Raw genomic sequence first — 16,421 nt, forward strand, 5'->3', positions numbered from 1 at the left:
CTGTTCCTTCTGCTGCAAGGGGCACTTGAGGCAGCTGGCCTGAGAGCCCCGATTCACCCGTAAGTCACGGCAGGAAGAGCAGGGGCCCTGCCCTCTCCAGAGCACGGCTGAAGCACTCACTAAATGTTAAACAAAGAGACAAACAAAAACTGTTCATAGCAGCTTTACTCACAATTACCAAATGCTGGGAACAAAAATGTCCAGGAACAGTAGAATGGATACACTTGAAAAAGAATGAACCCTTCATGACATAATTATGAGTGAAAGAAAAGTAAACCATAAAAGTACATACAGTACGATATGAAATTTTAAGGCAGACAACACGAATCTAAGGTGATAGAAGTCAGAACAGCAATGGCCCTTGGGGACCAGGAAGGGTCTGGGGGAACCTTCTGGAGGGTAACAGAAGTGCTCTCTATCTTGATGTGTGGGTGCAGATCAAGGGCTGCATCCACATGTAAAAACTCATTGGGCTGTGCACTTAAGATTTGTGCATTTTACTGTAAGTAAGTTATAAGTTACATCTCAATTTTTAAAAAGTAATTAAAAAGAAAAAAAAAGAGGCTCAAGTCAAAGTACCAGAGTTCAAGTCCTGGTTATTAGGCCTTCCTGAGTCCCTGTCCCCCTTGTGCCTCTTTCCCCTCTTTCTTAGACACTGGACCAGATGGTTTCAAAGAATCCAACTGGCACAGACAGTCTGAGATTTTGCGAATTCACGTACCTATTTGTCACTGAGTTTGCTGAGAAATTTGGCAAGTGCTTGCCATCAGTGCGGTGCGAAGAAAAGAGGGCTGTCTGTCTGCTGTGGGCTCTGCCTTGTTTCCAAGGAAGGAAAGGTCTTTGTAAATTGGGCAGGAACACGTCACCCCCAGGAGGGAATGTCAGTTTCAATATGAATCATCTCATGCATCCCTAGCGACTTGCTCTGGGAATAGATACCCTGACTCACTCCTCCCCAACAGAAGCAAAACTTGCTACTAAAATTTCAGATTTCAAGAGAATCGGCATAGCCCAAATAGCCACTCAGAGGTGGAAAAAAAAAAAAAAGAGAGAAAGAAAGAAATCAGCCTAGTAACCAACCGAGAATCACAGAGAGGACAGCGAGGGGCCAGGGTGTAAACCTCTTTGTACTGAAGCCGAGACGGGGCCCGGGGCCCAGGGGAGGTCGCCGGCTCCCATGGCTGCTGGCGCCAGGACTGGGATGGGGACCCAAGGCTCCGAGCCTCGAGTTTTCTTTTTACAACAACCTGCTGCTATATTTTCTAGAGAAATAAATTATGCTCTGTGCTGGTGGGAAGCCTTTTAAACAAAAAGAAAAAGAAAACAGCTAAGATGCATCTTAATTAGAAACTGCTTGGGAAAAAAACAAATCTTTTCGGGAGGAGGGTGCAGAGCAGCGCGCCCTGAACGGTCGGCAGCCTGAGAGCGCGAAAGTCCAGCAGGCTAATTTAGAGGTGAGCGCTCTGCTTTGCTAATCACCCAGTGTGACCCGAGGGACATCCTGGTCTTTAGAAGGTGGTTGAGGAACCGTGGATGTGTCATTCAAGGCCACAGGGAGGCCCCCATGGAGCTGCAGCATCTGACCAGCAACGGCCAGTCCTATCTGTCCTTCACATGTGTGGGGTCCATATTTTTATGCAATTTCCCTCCTTGTGCTAAAGGCCATCTGCCAGTGACTGGTGCTTCTAATCCATTTCCCCCGTGCTTTGACAGCCTCTGGCCTCCAGATGGTGCAGCCGGGGCTCCCAAGACATGTGACTGCCGGGAAGATCTGCTTGTTGCCCTTAAGCCTGACCCGTTCTACCCAAGGAATTGCAACATCGCCACCTCCGAGGAGTCTGATGACAGCTCTTTCTCAAATCAAACTCAGAGCCTGGGTCAGGAATGTGCACCACGGGCCTGCCAAAATCAGGGAGCGACACAACCTGACATCGATTTTCTAAGAACTATGGATACTTGGTGTTTTGTTTTTGTTTTTCAGAAAAGAAAAAAAAAAAAAAAGAAAAACCTCCGGAAAACAAAACTTATAAGAGCAGATATAGTATTTTCAGCCAGATAAGTCCAAGTGTCCTGCTACCCGATAAGAGAGGAGATAGGAAACGGACTGGGAAGGGTGTGTCTGCACTCAGGGAAGAAACAACCTAACGTTTTATGAGGACTTACTGGGTGCCAGGCACTGTACTGGGGCTACCTAGCCCCGCCTGCCTCCTTTTCCAGGTGAGTAAACTGAGGTTCAGAGAACTCTGTGACTTGTCCAATTTAATTCAGCTGGTAAACACCAGGGATTTGAACCCAGGCACAACTCCAAAGTCAAAACCGCTGCCACCCGGAAACAAGCACAGAGAACCGTGGAAACAGCATGGAGACCTGTGGAAACTGGGAAGCAAGCGGTTTTCACAAACTGTCTATCTGCAAAGGATGCAGTTCTCCCGGCAGCCACACTGCAGTGCAGCTCTCCGCCCACAATAAAGACCCGGTAAGGTTGGTGTGTGTGTGTCTGTGTAGGAGACTGTGAACGTTTTGCAGAAGGCACTAAGTCACATGCCAAAATGCAATTGTAAAAATGACATCTTGGGGCCTGGATTTATTCCCCCTTCAACATCATATTTGCTCTGTTTACAAGGCAAAGATTATTTTTTTCTCTTCCAAGGCCGAACATTCCCAGCCTGTGATCTGAAAAATCGTGCTGTGTTCATTTTCCCCTCTTAACTCACCCAAGGCCATAATCATCCCTTGAGATGGGGATTTGGTTGGGCAGTTCTATCACGGATTCACCAGGCAGAGGCAGAATCCAATTTGGGGCTCTCACGGTCACGCTGGGCCAGCGTGGAGCTGAGGGACGGCGCTTCTGGCTATACAAGCACCTCTATCCTCCACAGAGAAGATGCCCAAGATCAGAGCGGCTGACTAAGCAGGACTGCTGCTCTTTCAGGGTCAGTTTGCCGATTCCTAATGCACTTTGCGATGGAGGAGGTCAAAGCAGCTGCAGAGGATGAGAGGAACTGAGCACAGCAGGACCAGGAGGAAGGGCTTAAGGGAAAACAGGGCAGGCAGAGACTGCCGGGGGCAATTCATTCGTCTGACAATATTTATCCAGAGCCTACTGTGTGCCACACACCGTTTGTTTGTTTGTTTTTTGTCTCAGGATATAATTATTCTCACAATTATTTTATAACTGATATAATAATAACAGCGGTAGCTTATAGTTAATGAGTGCATATGGGCAAGTCTACTTAAGCATATGGGCAGGTTTTACAAACATCAACTTTATCTACTCCTCACCACTGTCCTCAATGTACAGATGGAGAAACTGAGGTGCAGAGAGTTTAAGAAACTCGCCCAACGTCACACGACTAGTAAGTGGCAGAGCCGGAATTCAGACTCAGGCTGGTCTGATTCTCAAATCCATGCCCTTCTCAGCTCATTATGCTGACAGCCAACGGCATGTCTTGTAAGTAGCTGTCTTTAGGTTAATGGCAGAGATTAAATATTTTCCTATGGTGGGAGAAAAGAGGGAAATCTGAATCTTTTTCCCAGGCCCCGAATAGTCAGCTGATATCCAATAAATCATGATGCCTTCAGATGGGTGGCCGCAGACCCTGACCTGAAATACATGTCTTTCTGGGTTTCTGTGAGGGTACTGGAGTAGAAGATGCAATACCACCAACCCTGAGACCATCCCTCTGCCCCTGCTCCCTTCTCTACAGCCACACACGTGGTCACTGGAGGACAGGGCAGCATGGTGGTCTGTGGATTGGGCTTTGGAGTCCAGCAGACCTGTGATTAAGTCTCTGCTTGATAACTGTGTGACTAAGCAAGTCCTAAACCTTGCCAAGTCTCAGTTTCCTCATCTGTGAAATGGGGATAAGGGGGTAATTTATACCTTAGCAGGGCTGTGAGGAGGACACGAGAGAATACAGCTACGGTGCCTGGTATGATGCATGTACAGGAAGCAGGTGGGCTCTTGGCTCCCAAATCACCAACCCTGAAGCAGGTGGGCTCTTGGCTCCCAAATCATACACCTCCTGAAAGACAATTTGCTCTTGCTAGAGTTCTGAGAACGTCTAGTTCCTGGTGGTGATCTGGCCAGAACCAGAGGCCTGTGCTTTGACAATCTGGCCTTGGACAATTTGGCTAATCTCAGAGTGGGTGGTGCAAAGAGCACTGGGCTGGGACTAGGCCACCAGGATTCAAATTCCACACCTACAATTAACATGCTGTGTCACCCCGGTTGAGTCCCTTCCCCTCTCTGAGCTTGGTTTCCGCAACTCTAAGATGAGGCAGTTGGACTTGCCACCAAAGGGCCTCTCTGCCGGGGACCTCTCAAGACTCTGCACCCAGTACCGATTTCCCCAATGCCAAGGGAGGATGGAGTTCTTATGATCGCTCTGAGTTCTTGGGAGGATTAATGTCATTAAGTGCTTTAAGGCTGACAGCTGGCATTGGGTATGAGCTCCCACTATTCTCCTGGAATCCCTTCTGCTGTCAGGAGGCCGATTTATTCCACAGCCTTGAACCCTAACTTTCCCCTGACTCTTCCCTCTTAAAAATTCCATTGTAAGCTGCTATAAATGAAAGGGTGAGAGGTACACTGACTACCAGTGGGCTGCCCATCCGTGATCTCTGCCACAGGCGCTTGAGGGCTGAGGGGAATAGGGCAGGAGGGATCAGGGCTGGGAAAGCCCTGGAGTCCTCACGTGGGTCCCTGGGTCCAGGAGACTGGGCCATAGCCCAGTCAAAATGGGAGAAGCACACACTGTCCTAAGGGCCTTATGTCATCCTCATAGCAGCTGAACTTGAAGAATGCTTCCTATGTGCCAGGCCTGAATATAAGCACTTCTCACAAATTAACTCATTTGGTTCTTGAAACAATCCTGTGAGTAGGTATTACTGTTGTCCCCAATTTAAGGCTGGAAACTGAGGCCCAGAAAGGTTAAGAAACTTGCCTAAGGTCACACAGATGGGCAGTGGCAGAGCAGCATGCAAATCCAAGCCATCTGGTCTCAGAGTCCATGCTCTTCGGCTGGCTTCGCCCAGGTCCTAGGAGCAGCCCCTTTTACAGGTAAGGAAGCTGGGCCTCTGAGTACTGAGCCACCGTGCTTTACGGCATCACCAGCTGCTGCTTTATGGCTGGCTCCTCTACACTGCCCTCCTCGAATGTGTTCTTCAAGTGGCAGACGCACCCCTGTGACTTCACAGTGAGGAGGGCATCACCATCGAGTGCCGGCCCTGTGCCCGTGAGGAACAGGCCGCGTCCACTTTGCTGGCAGCCGCTAGGGTCTTGGGGGCATTTTCTGGCAGGACCTGCTGAGCCAGATTGCGGTAAATAGGAAGAGACTTTAACACCGAATTGCTCAGGACACAAAAACTGGCTTGAGAGGTGCCTCACCCAGAGGTCTTACTTTCAAAGTGAGAACAGATTTGGGGAGGGGCGCACGGGTGGTGGGGAGGGTAAATTCAATTTGGTGAACTGCCACACGGGGGGAGACCAGGCTCCGCAGCCGATGTCTTCGTTGCATCCCGTGTAAATCCTGCAAAGCCAGGCACCAGTGTGAGCTCGTTACTCTACCCCGTATGCAGCTCTCTTGGCCCCACAGGCCCAGGGAGGAGCCTGCAAGGGCCCGTGGCGGACTGATATACACCAGGATGCAGGAGGCTGCTCAGGGACCCTGAACATCCACTCAGCCAGGCAGGGCAGGGTGGGAACAGCTGCCATCTGACCATGCCCTGCAGGGCCCAGCCTACAGTGAGGTGACCGATGACGGCGGCTGCCACAGCCCAGGAACGAGGCCACCCACAAGCCCGTGTGAGTCCAGCAAAAGAAGCCAGTGGCGTGAGAAGCAGCTTCATTCAGGCCAGTTCAACTCCTATCATCCAGAACAGTCTGGCTTCCAAGCCCCTCATGGGTCCAACCCAAACTAGAACCTCCTCCAGGTTCCTCGAATGCCCCTCAACTCTCCTCCTCTGGGGGTGTTGGCATAAGCATCTGTATCATCTGACCCATTTGTGGCGACAATAAGCGTAACTACCAGCTATTGAGATGGTTCTGTGCGTCAGGCAGGCCTTGGGCTGGGGGTATGATGTTTTCATTAGTTCCACTTTACAGAAAACTCAGGCTCAGAGAACACTCAAGGTCACTCAACCAGGAAGGAGTGAAGTCATTTTGAACTTGTTGGGCTCCAGGGACCTAGAGCCACAAGCCAGTGAAGGACTGGTCACATCATTGATCGTGATCCCTTCTACGCCCCTCATCCCGAGAGCACCTACACAGACCCCAGAGAGGCTCCGAGGAAGGGTTGCCAGTGTACGTCTCTGCGGAGCTGGTGGACTTTTCACTGTGTCATTTATCCCTGCATCCCCAGCAGTCAGCACCGGGCATGGCACTACACGAGCAGCTGCTGGAAGAAAGCGTAAGAAAATCAAGGCTAGCTTCTCCCTGCCCCGTGCCTGGGGCCCTACCCAGGAGCCAGCCTCCCACCGCAGCTCAGTGGCTGGCTGCAGAAGGAAGGCCCTGTCTCACTGCCAGGACTGCTGCAGGCGCAGGATAAGCGGGTTCCCAGGGCCTTAGCCAAGGCCGCTCTTGGGAGACAGGGGACCTCAGAACCCTCCATGGGCTCACCTGGGCAACTGCCGACCACACTTATTACTGTGGAAATCCTATATCACTCATCTATACTTGGCCCTTTGCACGTTCCTGCACGCTCTCATAGCAACCTGAGTGTGCAGGATGAACGAACAGGGGCCCAGAGAGGTCAAGTGACTTGGCCACACAGATAGTTCAGGGCAGAGTGAGGACTCGCTCCCAGGTCTTCTGGTTCAAGGTCCAGGTTTCTTTGCATCATTCCAAGCTGCCCACTCTTCCTGAGGCTCAGTGATGGGAAAGGCGCCAAAGGGTTGAGATTTAAATCACAGGCCCTGAGGAATTTCAGAAAATGGGACTTGGTTTAGCCCAGTTCCTCCCAGCAGTGCTCCCTCTATCCCCGTGGATGGTCGCAGCAATAGCTAAGCCCATGCTCCGCAGTTTCAGAGATCAACAGCCTCCCCCCAACCTCCACCAATTCCCTGAATATTTGCACACTGTGTAGAGAGAGAGGATTATATCCCTCATTTATAGTAGTAGCCAAAGCTCCAACAACTTTGATGAGAGCCACACCAGCCATCTTTCCCCAGGGCTGATGTGGGTGTTGGGGAAGTCTATGATCTGGACAGGTCAGGCAGCAAGCCTCTGAAACTAGAATCCACACATTTCATATTTGAGCTTAAGGAAACACCTGTCTTCCTCCCCACGACTCAGGAGTCCTCTCTCAGAGCCTATCCTAAGACAACGTTTTATGCACAAAGATGATAATTGCCGTGTTTTTTGTTTTTTGTGGTACACGCGGGCCTCTCACTGTTGTGGTCTCTCCCGTTGCGGAGCACAGGCTCCGGACGTGCAGGCTCAGAGGCCATGGCTCACGGGCCTAGTTGCTCCGCAGCATGTGGGATCTTCCCGGACCGGGGCACGAACCCGTGTCCCCTGCATCGGCAGGCGGACTCTCAACCACTGTGCCACCAGGGAAGCCCTGCCGTGTTTTTTTTAATAGTGAAAAATTGGAAAGGACCTTTGTCCAACATTAGTGGGATGGTTAAACGAATTATGGCACATCCATGCAATAACTGCAACCATTAAAAATATTCTTTATGAAAAAATTTACACGAGTTAGGGAAACACATATGATGTAACATTCAGTTAAAAAAAAAAAGAAAAGGAAGAACATAATATTGTATATGGGTGGGGGAAGTGTACTGAAGAAAAGACTGAAAGGAAATAAGACAAGATGTGCACAGAGGCTGCATCTACATGGTAGAACGAGTTATTTTTGGCCTGCTTTACACTTTTTGATACTTTCTCTTTTCCCCTACAAGCCTATGATAATCAGGGGGGGGAAAGCAGCAGCAGCAGCTACCCCAAATCACACCCCCCTACCCAAGGGGAGTGAACTGTCTGAACAGCCAGAAGCGTTGGGATGCTGCCTGGTGACATGGAGGAAGGTAGGTCCTGTGTCCCTTTTCCCGTAACACAAATACTCTGCCATACGCATGGGGGGCCTTGTAAACCTGCTTTTGAAAATTTTCTGGGGATTTTCATCTGACTTAGCTCTTTGGTTCTTGATGTCAGGAGCCTGTGTCTCTAAGGGGTGGGGAATACAGGTGATGAATTTCTGTTTCCAGCTCCCCAGATAGCTCCCGTCTCGCAGGGAAGAAGGAAGCCAGGTGCCTCCAGCATCTTTTCATGTGAAAGGCCTGCAGAGAGGGGCGCTGGTGATTTGTCCGGGAATTACATTTGATATCTAAAGCTGTGCCCACAGTGAGGCACTTTGCAATCTCTCCAGGTGAGAAGGGCTTTCGAGGCTCTGGCTGAGGAGGATCTCACAGCTGCAAAGGACAGAGATGTTGGCAAGTGTGGCTACAGGTCAGACTCAAGCTGCCAACACACAGCAGCACCCATGCTGCTCCCTAACTGTGACTGTTTGTCCACCAAGCCACCCGGCGAGAGACACACACCCAAGACCCTAAAGGCAGCGTGTGTGCCCAGCTTATCAGATACATGTTTGGTTTCTCTAGGAAAACACCCAAGATCATTTTACAGCCACTTGGAGGAGCGGATTTAAACCCAATCCTCTGTGTCCTTCAGATCTGCCCACCTTCTCCATGGCAACTAGTGTCCGTCACTCACTGCCCCCACTCACATTTCCAAGTTTGTCTGCTCTGAAAATTAACAACAGGTGCATATAAAGAAGTGTGTGAGGTGAGGGAGAAGCATGTGGGTTTCCCCCAAACCTAGAAGGCTCACAAGCCTAGACAACCCTGGAGGAAGTCAGACTTGGGAGCCCCCAGCTCTGGAGAAACAGGGACATAGCTCAGGAGAGAAAAAGTCAAAAATGAAATTCTGCTCGGCCCCCAGGGGCAGGGGGTCTTCCGACGTCAGCTCACCGAACATGTTGCCCTCGTAGCCGTCTCTTGTGAGGGGCCGGAGCTCGTTTTTCCCCATCGCATAGCGCTTGTAGCTCTGCCAGGCGAACTGCATCATCTGTAAGAAAGAGCAGAAACAGACCCTGAGCGTGGAGATTCCCAACAGCGCGGGCTGGCCACCTGGCCTTGCCCTTTGCAACAGGGTTTGAAACCACATTATAAAAACAATCTTCCACATTGAGAAAGACGACTTCCTCTTACCATTGTTCTATTCATAGTTATGCCTGGAAGGCTGTCCTCCTCCGACAGCCCCACGCGTCCTGCATCTACCCATAGATTCCTCAGAGAAGGCACAAAGGGCACTAAGTACATTCTAGCCATCCATCAGTGCCAAAGTGAAAAGCCACCTCTTCCATGAAGCCTTCCCGGACCTAAAGTGACCCTCTGAATGGAAGGAAACAAAACTCAACGAGGGATGCCTGTTAGAATCTAACAGAACCGTCCCTTGAGCTAGGGGTTGCTAACTCCATTTTGTAGATAAGGAGACAGGTCGAGACATGAGGTAACTCGCCCAGGATTACCCAGGGAGTGAGTGAGCATGCTGGGAATTGAACCCATGCCCTCTGGCTCCGAAGCCTTAGGTCTGTCCCCTAAAGTCACTGCTTGACTCTCTCTGAACTCCTCCTGCACTTGGCTTGACCCAGGCTGGCTCTCCCAGGCCTCCTAGCACCCCAGCTGGTCACTGTTAGTTTTTGTTTTACTGGTTCTGGACCACAAACTCTTTGAAGCCAGAAACTACATTTTCTTTGCCTCAGTTCCCCCAAAGCACCCTGCACAGGGCTTGGCAATGAGTATCTGTCAGCTTTGTCACCCAGTGCATGCATGAGTTCTTACTACATTAAGGCAACTATGTTAGCCCCTTGGCAGCATCGCAAGCACACAAGCACCTTTGTCTCCTAACTGCACTTAGCACTGGAGGCTGGAGGAACGCAAGGCAACAATCTGTCCCCAGCCCTGCTCTCCCGCCCCTCCCCAGGGTCTCCCTTTTGCCTCTGATGGCAGGCTGCAGAAGAAGGACAGCAGAGCAGGCCTCTGCGGTGACCATGGGGCTGAGAAGGGAGCCAGCCCAGGCAGCGGAGGCACAGCTGAAGGACAGGCAGGTGGGGGGCAGCCTGGTGTCGTGGAGAGAACTCAGGCTTCGGGGCCGGGAGGCCCGGGTTCTAATCCTACCCCTGCCACTAGCTCTTTGACTTTGGCAAGCAACTGAATGTCTCCAAGCCTCAGCTGCCTCATCTTTGAGATGGGAATAACAAGGGCTGCTTTGCCACAATCCTGAAAGGTTTAAATGAAAGCAAGTAGCTGGAAATGCCCAGTTTTTGACTTCACGCAGCAAGTGATCAACAAACACGAGTCCTCTTTCCTGCTCAGCCTTTAAAATACCCATCTGGTTCTCCAAGCCTCATCCACCCACCCCTCTTTCATCCACCTTATTAGTTCTCAGACTTTGGCGTGCATCAGAATCACCTGGAGAGCTTGTTAAAACAGGCTGTTGGGCCCCATCCTTGAGTTTCTGATCCAGCAGGTCTGGGGTGGGGACTGAGATTCTGTCTTTCTAACACATCCCCACGTGGTCCATGGGCCACATCTGAGAACCAGCAGTCTACTATATGTGTTTATTTCTATTTCCCAGCTCACTTCCAGACACTGTCTGGCACCCTTCTGCTTTTCTCCTTCCATCTCCCAGCCCACCTTCCTGCCTCAGCACTGTCTTTCTGGACATCGCCACCTGCGTTCTCCATGCTCTGCCACTCCTAGTGCCAAGGTCTAGCAGCCATCTCTTCCAGGCACACCTGGACAGTAACCATTGCCATGCTCACCCCTGGGGCCAAAACACACAGACCAGGAGGGCAGACCTGACAGGTCTGTGGCCTGGGCTCTCCGTGAAATGGCAGAATAATCTAGTACCATCTCTCCACTTCATAGATGATGAAACTGAGGCTCAGAGATGGAAGGTGGTCAGGGTGGCACGGCCAGCAGGGCTGGAATACAGCTCTTTCAACTCCCAGGCCAGCAGACCCCACCCCCATGCTTGGCCTGATGTGTGGCTTCCCAGGAGACACACATGCAAATGTCACGGTACTGCGTGCCAAGCACCTGACACAGGTTTTGAGCCCTGGTTCCATTCCTTGGTTATTTTCTACTTATCTTGAATTGGCAATAAGGGAAACTAATTGCTGGGTATGAGCGCTTAAGGGAGACTGGCCTCCTCCCTCAGTCTCTCTTATTCTGGGGGGGGCGGGCCTCGATTAAGTCAGTGTGAAGGGAGGGAGGGGTGGGGGATGGGTAGGGGAGCAGCAGGAGGCTGTTAACACAGAAATGGCAGCAGGAAAGCAGGAGCAGAGGTCTGGAGGGGGAGGACTGCACCCTACCCCCAAACCCCACCTGCTTGAGAGAGAGAGAGAAGTGGGTGTGCAGGAGTAATTAAGAGAATCATGGGTATCTACATGTTCTCAAAGGAGCTGTCACTGCAGGGACGTGGGGATGTTGGAACGTGGCCCGTTCTCACAGTCATCCACATCAACGGAGAGGAAGGAAGGCACAAATAATCCCTGTGTCGCTTGGGACAGGATTCAGAAGGCAATTAGAGCTGCTCTCACACACACACACGTGCACAAGGACACACAGACCCTCGAACGCTAATCCTTGTGTCTCCCACCTCGGGTCGCAAGCCCAGGCGCTGGATAAGCGGGGATGACGGGGAAAGTCCCCAGCCAGGTGGTCCTTACTTCTCTTCCTAATGCGCCCCAACCTACCAGGTGTCCTAGCCTGTGCTCGGCCGCAGTTTGGGCTGCAGCCATGGTGGGATTGCTCCCCCGGACCCCCCCCTCCACTTTCCTGCCAACTGCTTATCTTCCTTCAACTCTCAGCTGAAAGGGTACTTTTGCAGGGAGTCCTCCTCCCCAGCCAGGCCCCCACGACCTCCCCACATTCCTGATGTCAGGTCCCACAGCAGCCTGCAGTTAAACTCTTATACTCGCAACTATTTGGTCAGTGCCCCCATCCCCTAGTCACTGCTGCGTGCCTGGCAACTCACCAGGGGACTGACACATAATAGGTGCTCATTAAGTATTTGCTCAATGAAAGTAAGAACAAACAAGAAAATTGGCTCTGGAGCTTAACACATGGCTGGGAGACTTGACGTGTGGACCACACACATCACAGGTAAAATAGGTAATGGGTCGGGGGGATGGGGTGGGGGGGCTTCTGAGTAACAGAGGTGCTCAGAAGAAGGCAAGCGTGTGTCTCAAGGGGAGCTTCACGGGCACCCAAGTGTCCTGATGGGCAAAAGGATTGTGAGGGGCACAAGAAGAGGATGACCTACAGAAAGGCTAATCTCACTCTGGAACTGGTGATATGTGCCTTGGGCAGCCCCTGGACTTGCCTTTAGAGACGGACGGTCCCTGGCTTCATGTTTAGGCAGTTCTAAGGCTTCAAAGAACTCAGGCCACCTCCTGCCCCATGCAAGTTCCTTAAAAAGACTAAGTAACCTCTCTTTGAACACCCCCAGTGAAAGGGTGCTTACCTCTTTAGCAGGCAGCTCATTCAACTGCAGAGTTTCACAACGTTCTTTCTTAATCAATCTAAATCTGCTTTCCCTACGGGCCAGGAGGAAGACAGCTCATATGCTCCCACCACGGATCTTCATCCAAGGGCAGCCAACTCTCAAGTCACCTTAGGCTGCCTGTTGGCCGGCTGAACAGCCCGGCTCCTTCAACAGATCGCCTGATGGCAGAGCTCTAAATCCCCTGAAACTGCAGATATACATCACAACGTTTTTCCAGGGTGCCCAGACTTTGTCACCCATTTGTTATGGTTGGCTTTTGGTAACAAGCAGAAACCGAAGTGCAAACTCTCCCTGGTTACATCTGGACCAGACCCTGTGGGTGTGGACTTGCCATTTGTCCCTAACAACTGCATCTCACTGGACTCTCCATACTCGTTCCGTGCTGTCAGGATCTTTCTGGAACCAGATCTTATCATTCATTGTGTGTGTGTCTGTGTGTTTTGGGTATTCTGCCTGCTTTCATGGGACCGCCATCTGTGTCTCCCCCAAGTTTTAGAGAGAAACATTAAGTGGCTGGGCTGAGGACAGAGTTGGGGAAACAGCAGCAGGGGCCCCTCACCTGGCTCCAGCGCTGCTCTTTGAGTGTCATCTGTCAACAAGTGAGGAATCTTCCAGATAATCAGTCCAAGCCCTGTGTCTCCATTTTTGTATACGAAGATACTATGAAGGACAGGACTGAAATACAAAAGCACTCTGCTCCCAGTACAGCTAGTACAGAGAAAATAGATGGCTTTTTTTTCTTTTAAGAAAAATCAGGGGTTAGACTGGTATGATTTGTTCTTAAGAGAACGCATTTTGGCTCCTATGGATCCTCATTTTTGGTTCTAAATGCCTGCAAATCACTAACTTAAAAACCTATCAGTCACACCAGGATGGCTATAATCAACAAGATGGACAATAACAAGCGTGGGCCAGGCTGTGGAGAAGTGGAAACCCTCCTCAATGGCCGGTGGAAATGAAAATGGGGCAGTTGCTTTGGAAAACACTTTGGCATAAAAAGTTAAATATGGAGTTACGACGTGACCCAGCAATTCCACTCCTGGGTGTAGACTCGTGCAGAACAGAGTTAACACAGTAGGCCTGAGACTTCTATCCCTAGAAGGGCTCTGCTTGCAAATTTGGCCCTTGGCCGGTGCCTGGGAACTTGGATTTAGTGAGTGCTCACCATTCTCGGATGGGTAAGGGTGGTGTACTGCACCGAGACTGTACAAACAATGTGATGTATGCTGAACACCTGCCTTCCTCCCGGGAGTCTGGAATTCTGGTACATGTTAGGCCGAGGGTACTTACATGACCAGCCCCCAGTAAAAACCTTGGGCACTGAGTCTCTAATGAACTTCCTGGTGGATGGCGTCTCACACGTGTCATCACAACTCAGTGCTGACGGAATGAAGTGTGTCCTGGGTGACTCCACCCAGAGAGGGCTCTTGCGTGCTGGGTCCGGTTTCCCCAGGGCTTCTCTGTATGCACATTTCCCCTTTGATGATTTTGCTTTGTGTCCTTTCACTGTAGTAAATCAGCCAGGAATAGGACTATGTGCCCTCCTGGTGAATCATTGAACCTAGCGGTGGTATTGGGTACCCTGACATACACCCTAGAAAATTAAAAACATATGTCCATACAGAAAGTTGTACACAATGTGCATAGCAGCACTATTTGTAATAGCCCAAAAGTGGAAGCAACCCAAATGTCCATTGACTGATATGAACCAACAAAATGTGTAAATAGATACAATAGAATATTATTTGGCCACAGAAAGGAATGCAGTGCTGATACATGCTCCAGTGTGGATGAACCTTGAAAACACTGTGCTTAGTGAAAGAAGCCAGACACAAAAGGCCATACAGCATATGATTCCATGTATATGAAATGTCCAGAATAGGCACACCTATAGACAGAAAGCAGACTAGCAGTCACCAGGGGTGAGGGAAAAAGACATGGAGAATGATGGCTAATGGGTATGGGGCCTTTTGGGATGATGAAAATGTTCTAAATTGATTGTGATAATGACTGTACCACTCTGGGAATATACTAAAATCCACTGGATTTTACACTTTAAAATGGTGAATTTTATCATATGTGAATTATAACTCAGTAAAGCTGTTATTAATTTATATTTTTAAAAACTATTAATGGGGACAAACAGATATCACATGCCATTTGATATGACACACTAAGAACACACGTCATTTCAGTGGTAATCCTGCCAAAAATGCAAACCTGAACCGAATCATGAGGAAAGATCAGACAAACCCAAACTGAGAGACAGACAACCTACAACATGAATGGCCTTTACTTTTCAAAAACATCGAGGTCGTGAAAGAAAAGGAAAGACTGAGGAACTGTTCCAGCCTGAAGGAGACTAAAGAGACGTGAACTAAATGTAATACGTGATCTTGGATGCGATCCTGGAGCAGAAATAATAACAACTACTATTATTATTATTACTATAAAGGACAATCATCAAGATAATTGACAAAATGTGAATGGGGTATAGGGATCAGATAGTATTGTGTCAACGTTAATTTTCTGGTTTTACTATGGTTATATAGAAAAGTAGAACCAACCTTTTGGAAATACACAATGAAGTATTTAGGGGTAAGAGGCATTATGCTTGCAACTTACTCCCAAATAGTTCAGAAACCTCGTGTGTGTGTGTGTGTGTGTGTGTGTGTGTAGAAAGAGAGAAGAGTGTACACAAAGCAAACAGGGTAAAACACTAGCATTTGAGGAATCTGGGTGAAGGGTAAATGTGAATCTTTGTAGTATTTTTTGCCACTTTTCTAAAAGTCTGAATTCTTTTTTTTTTTTTTCATTTTTTTTTTTTTTGCGGTACGCGGGCCTCTCACTGTTGTGGCCTCTCCCGTTGCGGAGCACAGGCTCCGGACGCGCAGGCTCAGAGGCCATGGCTCACGGGCCCAGCCGCTCCGCGCATGTGGGATCTTCCCGGACCGGGGCACGAACCCGTGTCCCCTGCATCAGCAGGCGGACTCTCAACCACTGCGCCACCAGGGAAGCTCTGAACTGTGCTCCGCAACGGGAGAGGCCACAGCAGTGAGAGGCCCGCGTACCGCAAAAAAAAAAAAAAAAAAAAATTAGGGAACGTTGCAGGATGTTGATGTCATTTCCACCCAGATTTATACATGACAGAATTCTGTTTTCCCCCACTTGTATAAATTATGATAGAATGTGCTTGTTGCCAGTCTCCTTGTGGCTCCTCTTACCCCTCGGTTCCTCAAAAGCCCTATTGGGCTTTCACATTCCCCTCACCAAGTCTGTCCCGCCCACGCTGGTCAGAGGATGGAGCAAATGAGGAACTAGCAATTTTGGTTTCTCCTTTTATAATTATATTACCATGTTCAAATGAGGTGCCCATCCTTACTCTGTTCTTCCTGCTCCAAAAATAAACTAAAAGGCACCTTTTGTGGTTCTAAGCATTTTCCAGAAGTTCCAGCCCAGTCTGGGCTCAGCCCCCCATGCCCTTTTCTCCCACCTGTGGGTCACTACTTTCACTTGAACTCAGTTCTGTGCCCCGTACTTGCCTCTTCTGCTTACATCCTTTCCAATAGTTTAAAAAATAAGGTTGATCTGTCTATTTATCCATCCATCTACCTACCTACCTACCCACCTGTCTTTTAATGCATCCAAGGTATGCAAGCTCATTGCAGAAACACAGAGAGAAAGAAAATAATCATCTATCATTTAAATATTATAACCCCTGTTGCCACTTTGGTGTCTTGCTTTCCACTCTTTTTCATTTATCTTTGCTTCTTCCAGTGATGGTGACATAAACATCTTCCATTTTATTACAAAGGCTTTGTAAACATCATTTTAGACAGCTATA

The 16,421-nt window shown here is 49.6% G+C and overlaps 1 protein-coding gene across 3 annotated transcripts in view; it reads right to left on the reverse strand.

Annotated features, from left to right (window-relative positions):
* The window catches only part of MAN1C1 (mannosidase alpha class 1C member 1), a 132,696-nt gene that overhangs the window by 70,111 nt on the left and 46,164 nt on the right, over nt 1–16,421 (reverse strand). For all 3 annotated transcript variants that reach the window (XM_022551947.2, XM_022551949.2, XM_022551948.2), the window contains one exon: nt 8,974–9,070. In XM_022551947.2, coding sequence (XP_022407655.2) covers nt 8,974–9,070 — 97 coding nt within the window. The remainder of the gene's footprint in view (nt 1–8,973; nt 9,071–16,421) is intronic.

Source organism: Delphinapterus leucas, chromosome 1 (genome assembly GCF_059928025.1).
Source record: "Delphinapterus leucas isolate spDelLeu-1000000601 "Yukka" chromosome 1, BTC_Dleu_Yukka2, whole genome shotgun sequence".
Taxonomy (NCBI): domain Eukaryota; kingdom Metazoa; phylum Chordata; class Mammalia; order Artiodactyla; family Monodontidae; genus Delphinapterus; species Delphinapterus leucas.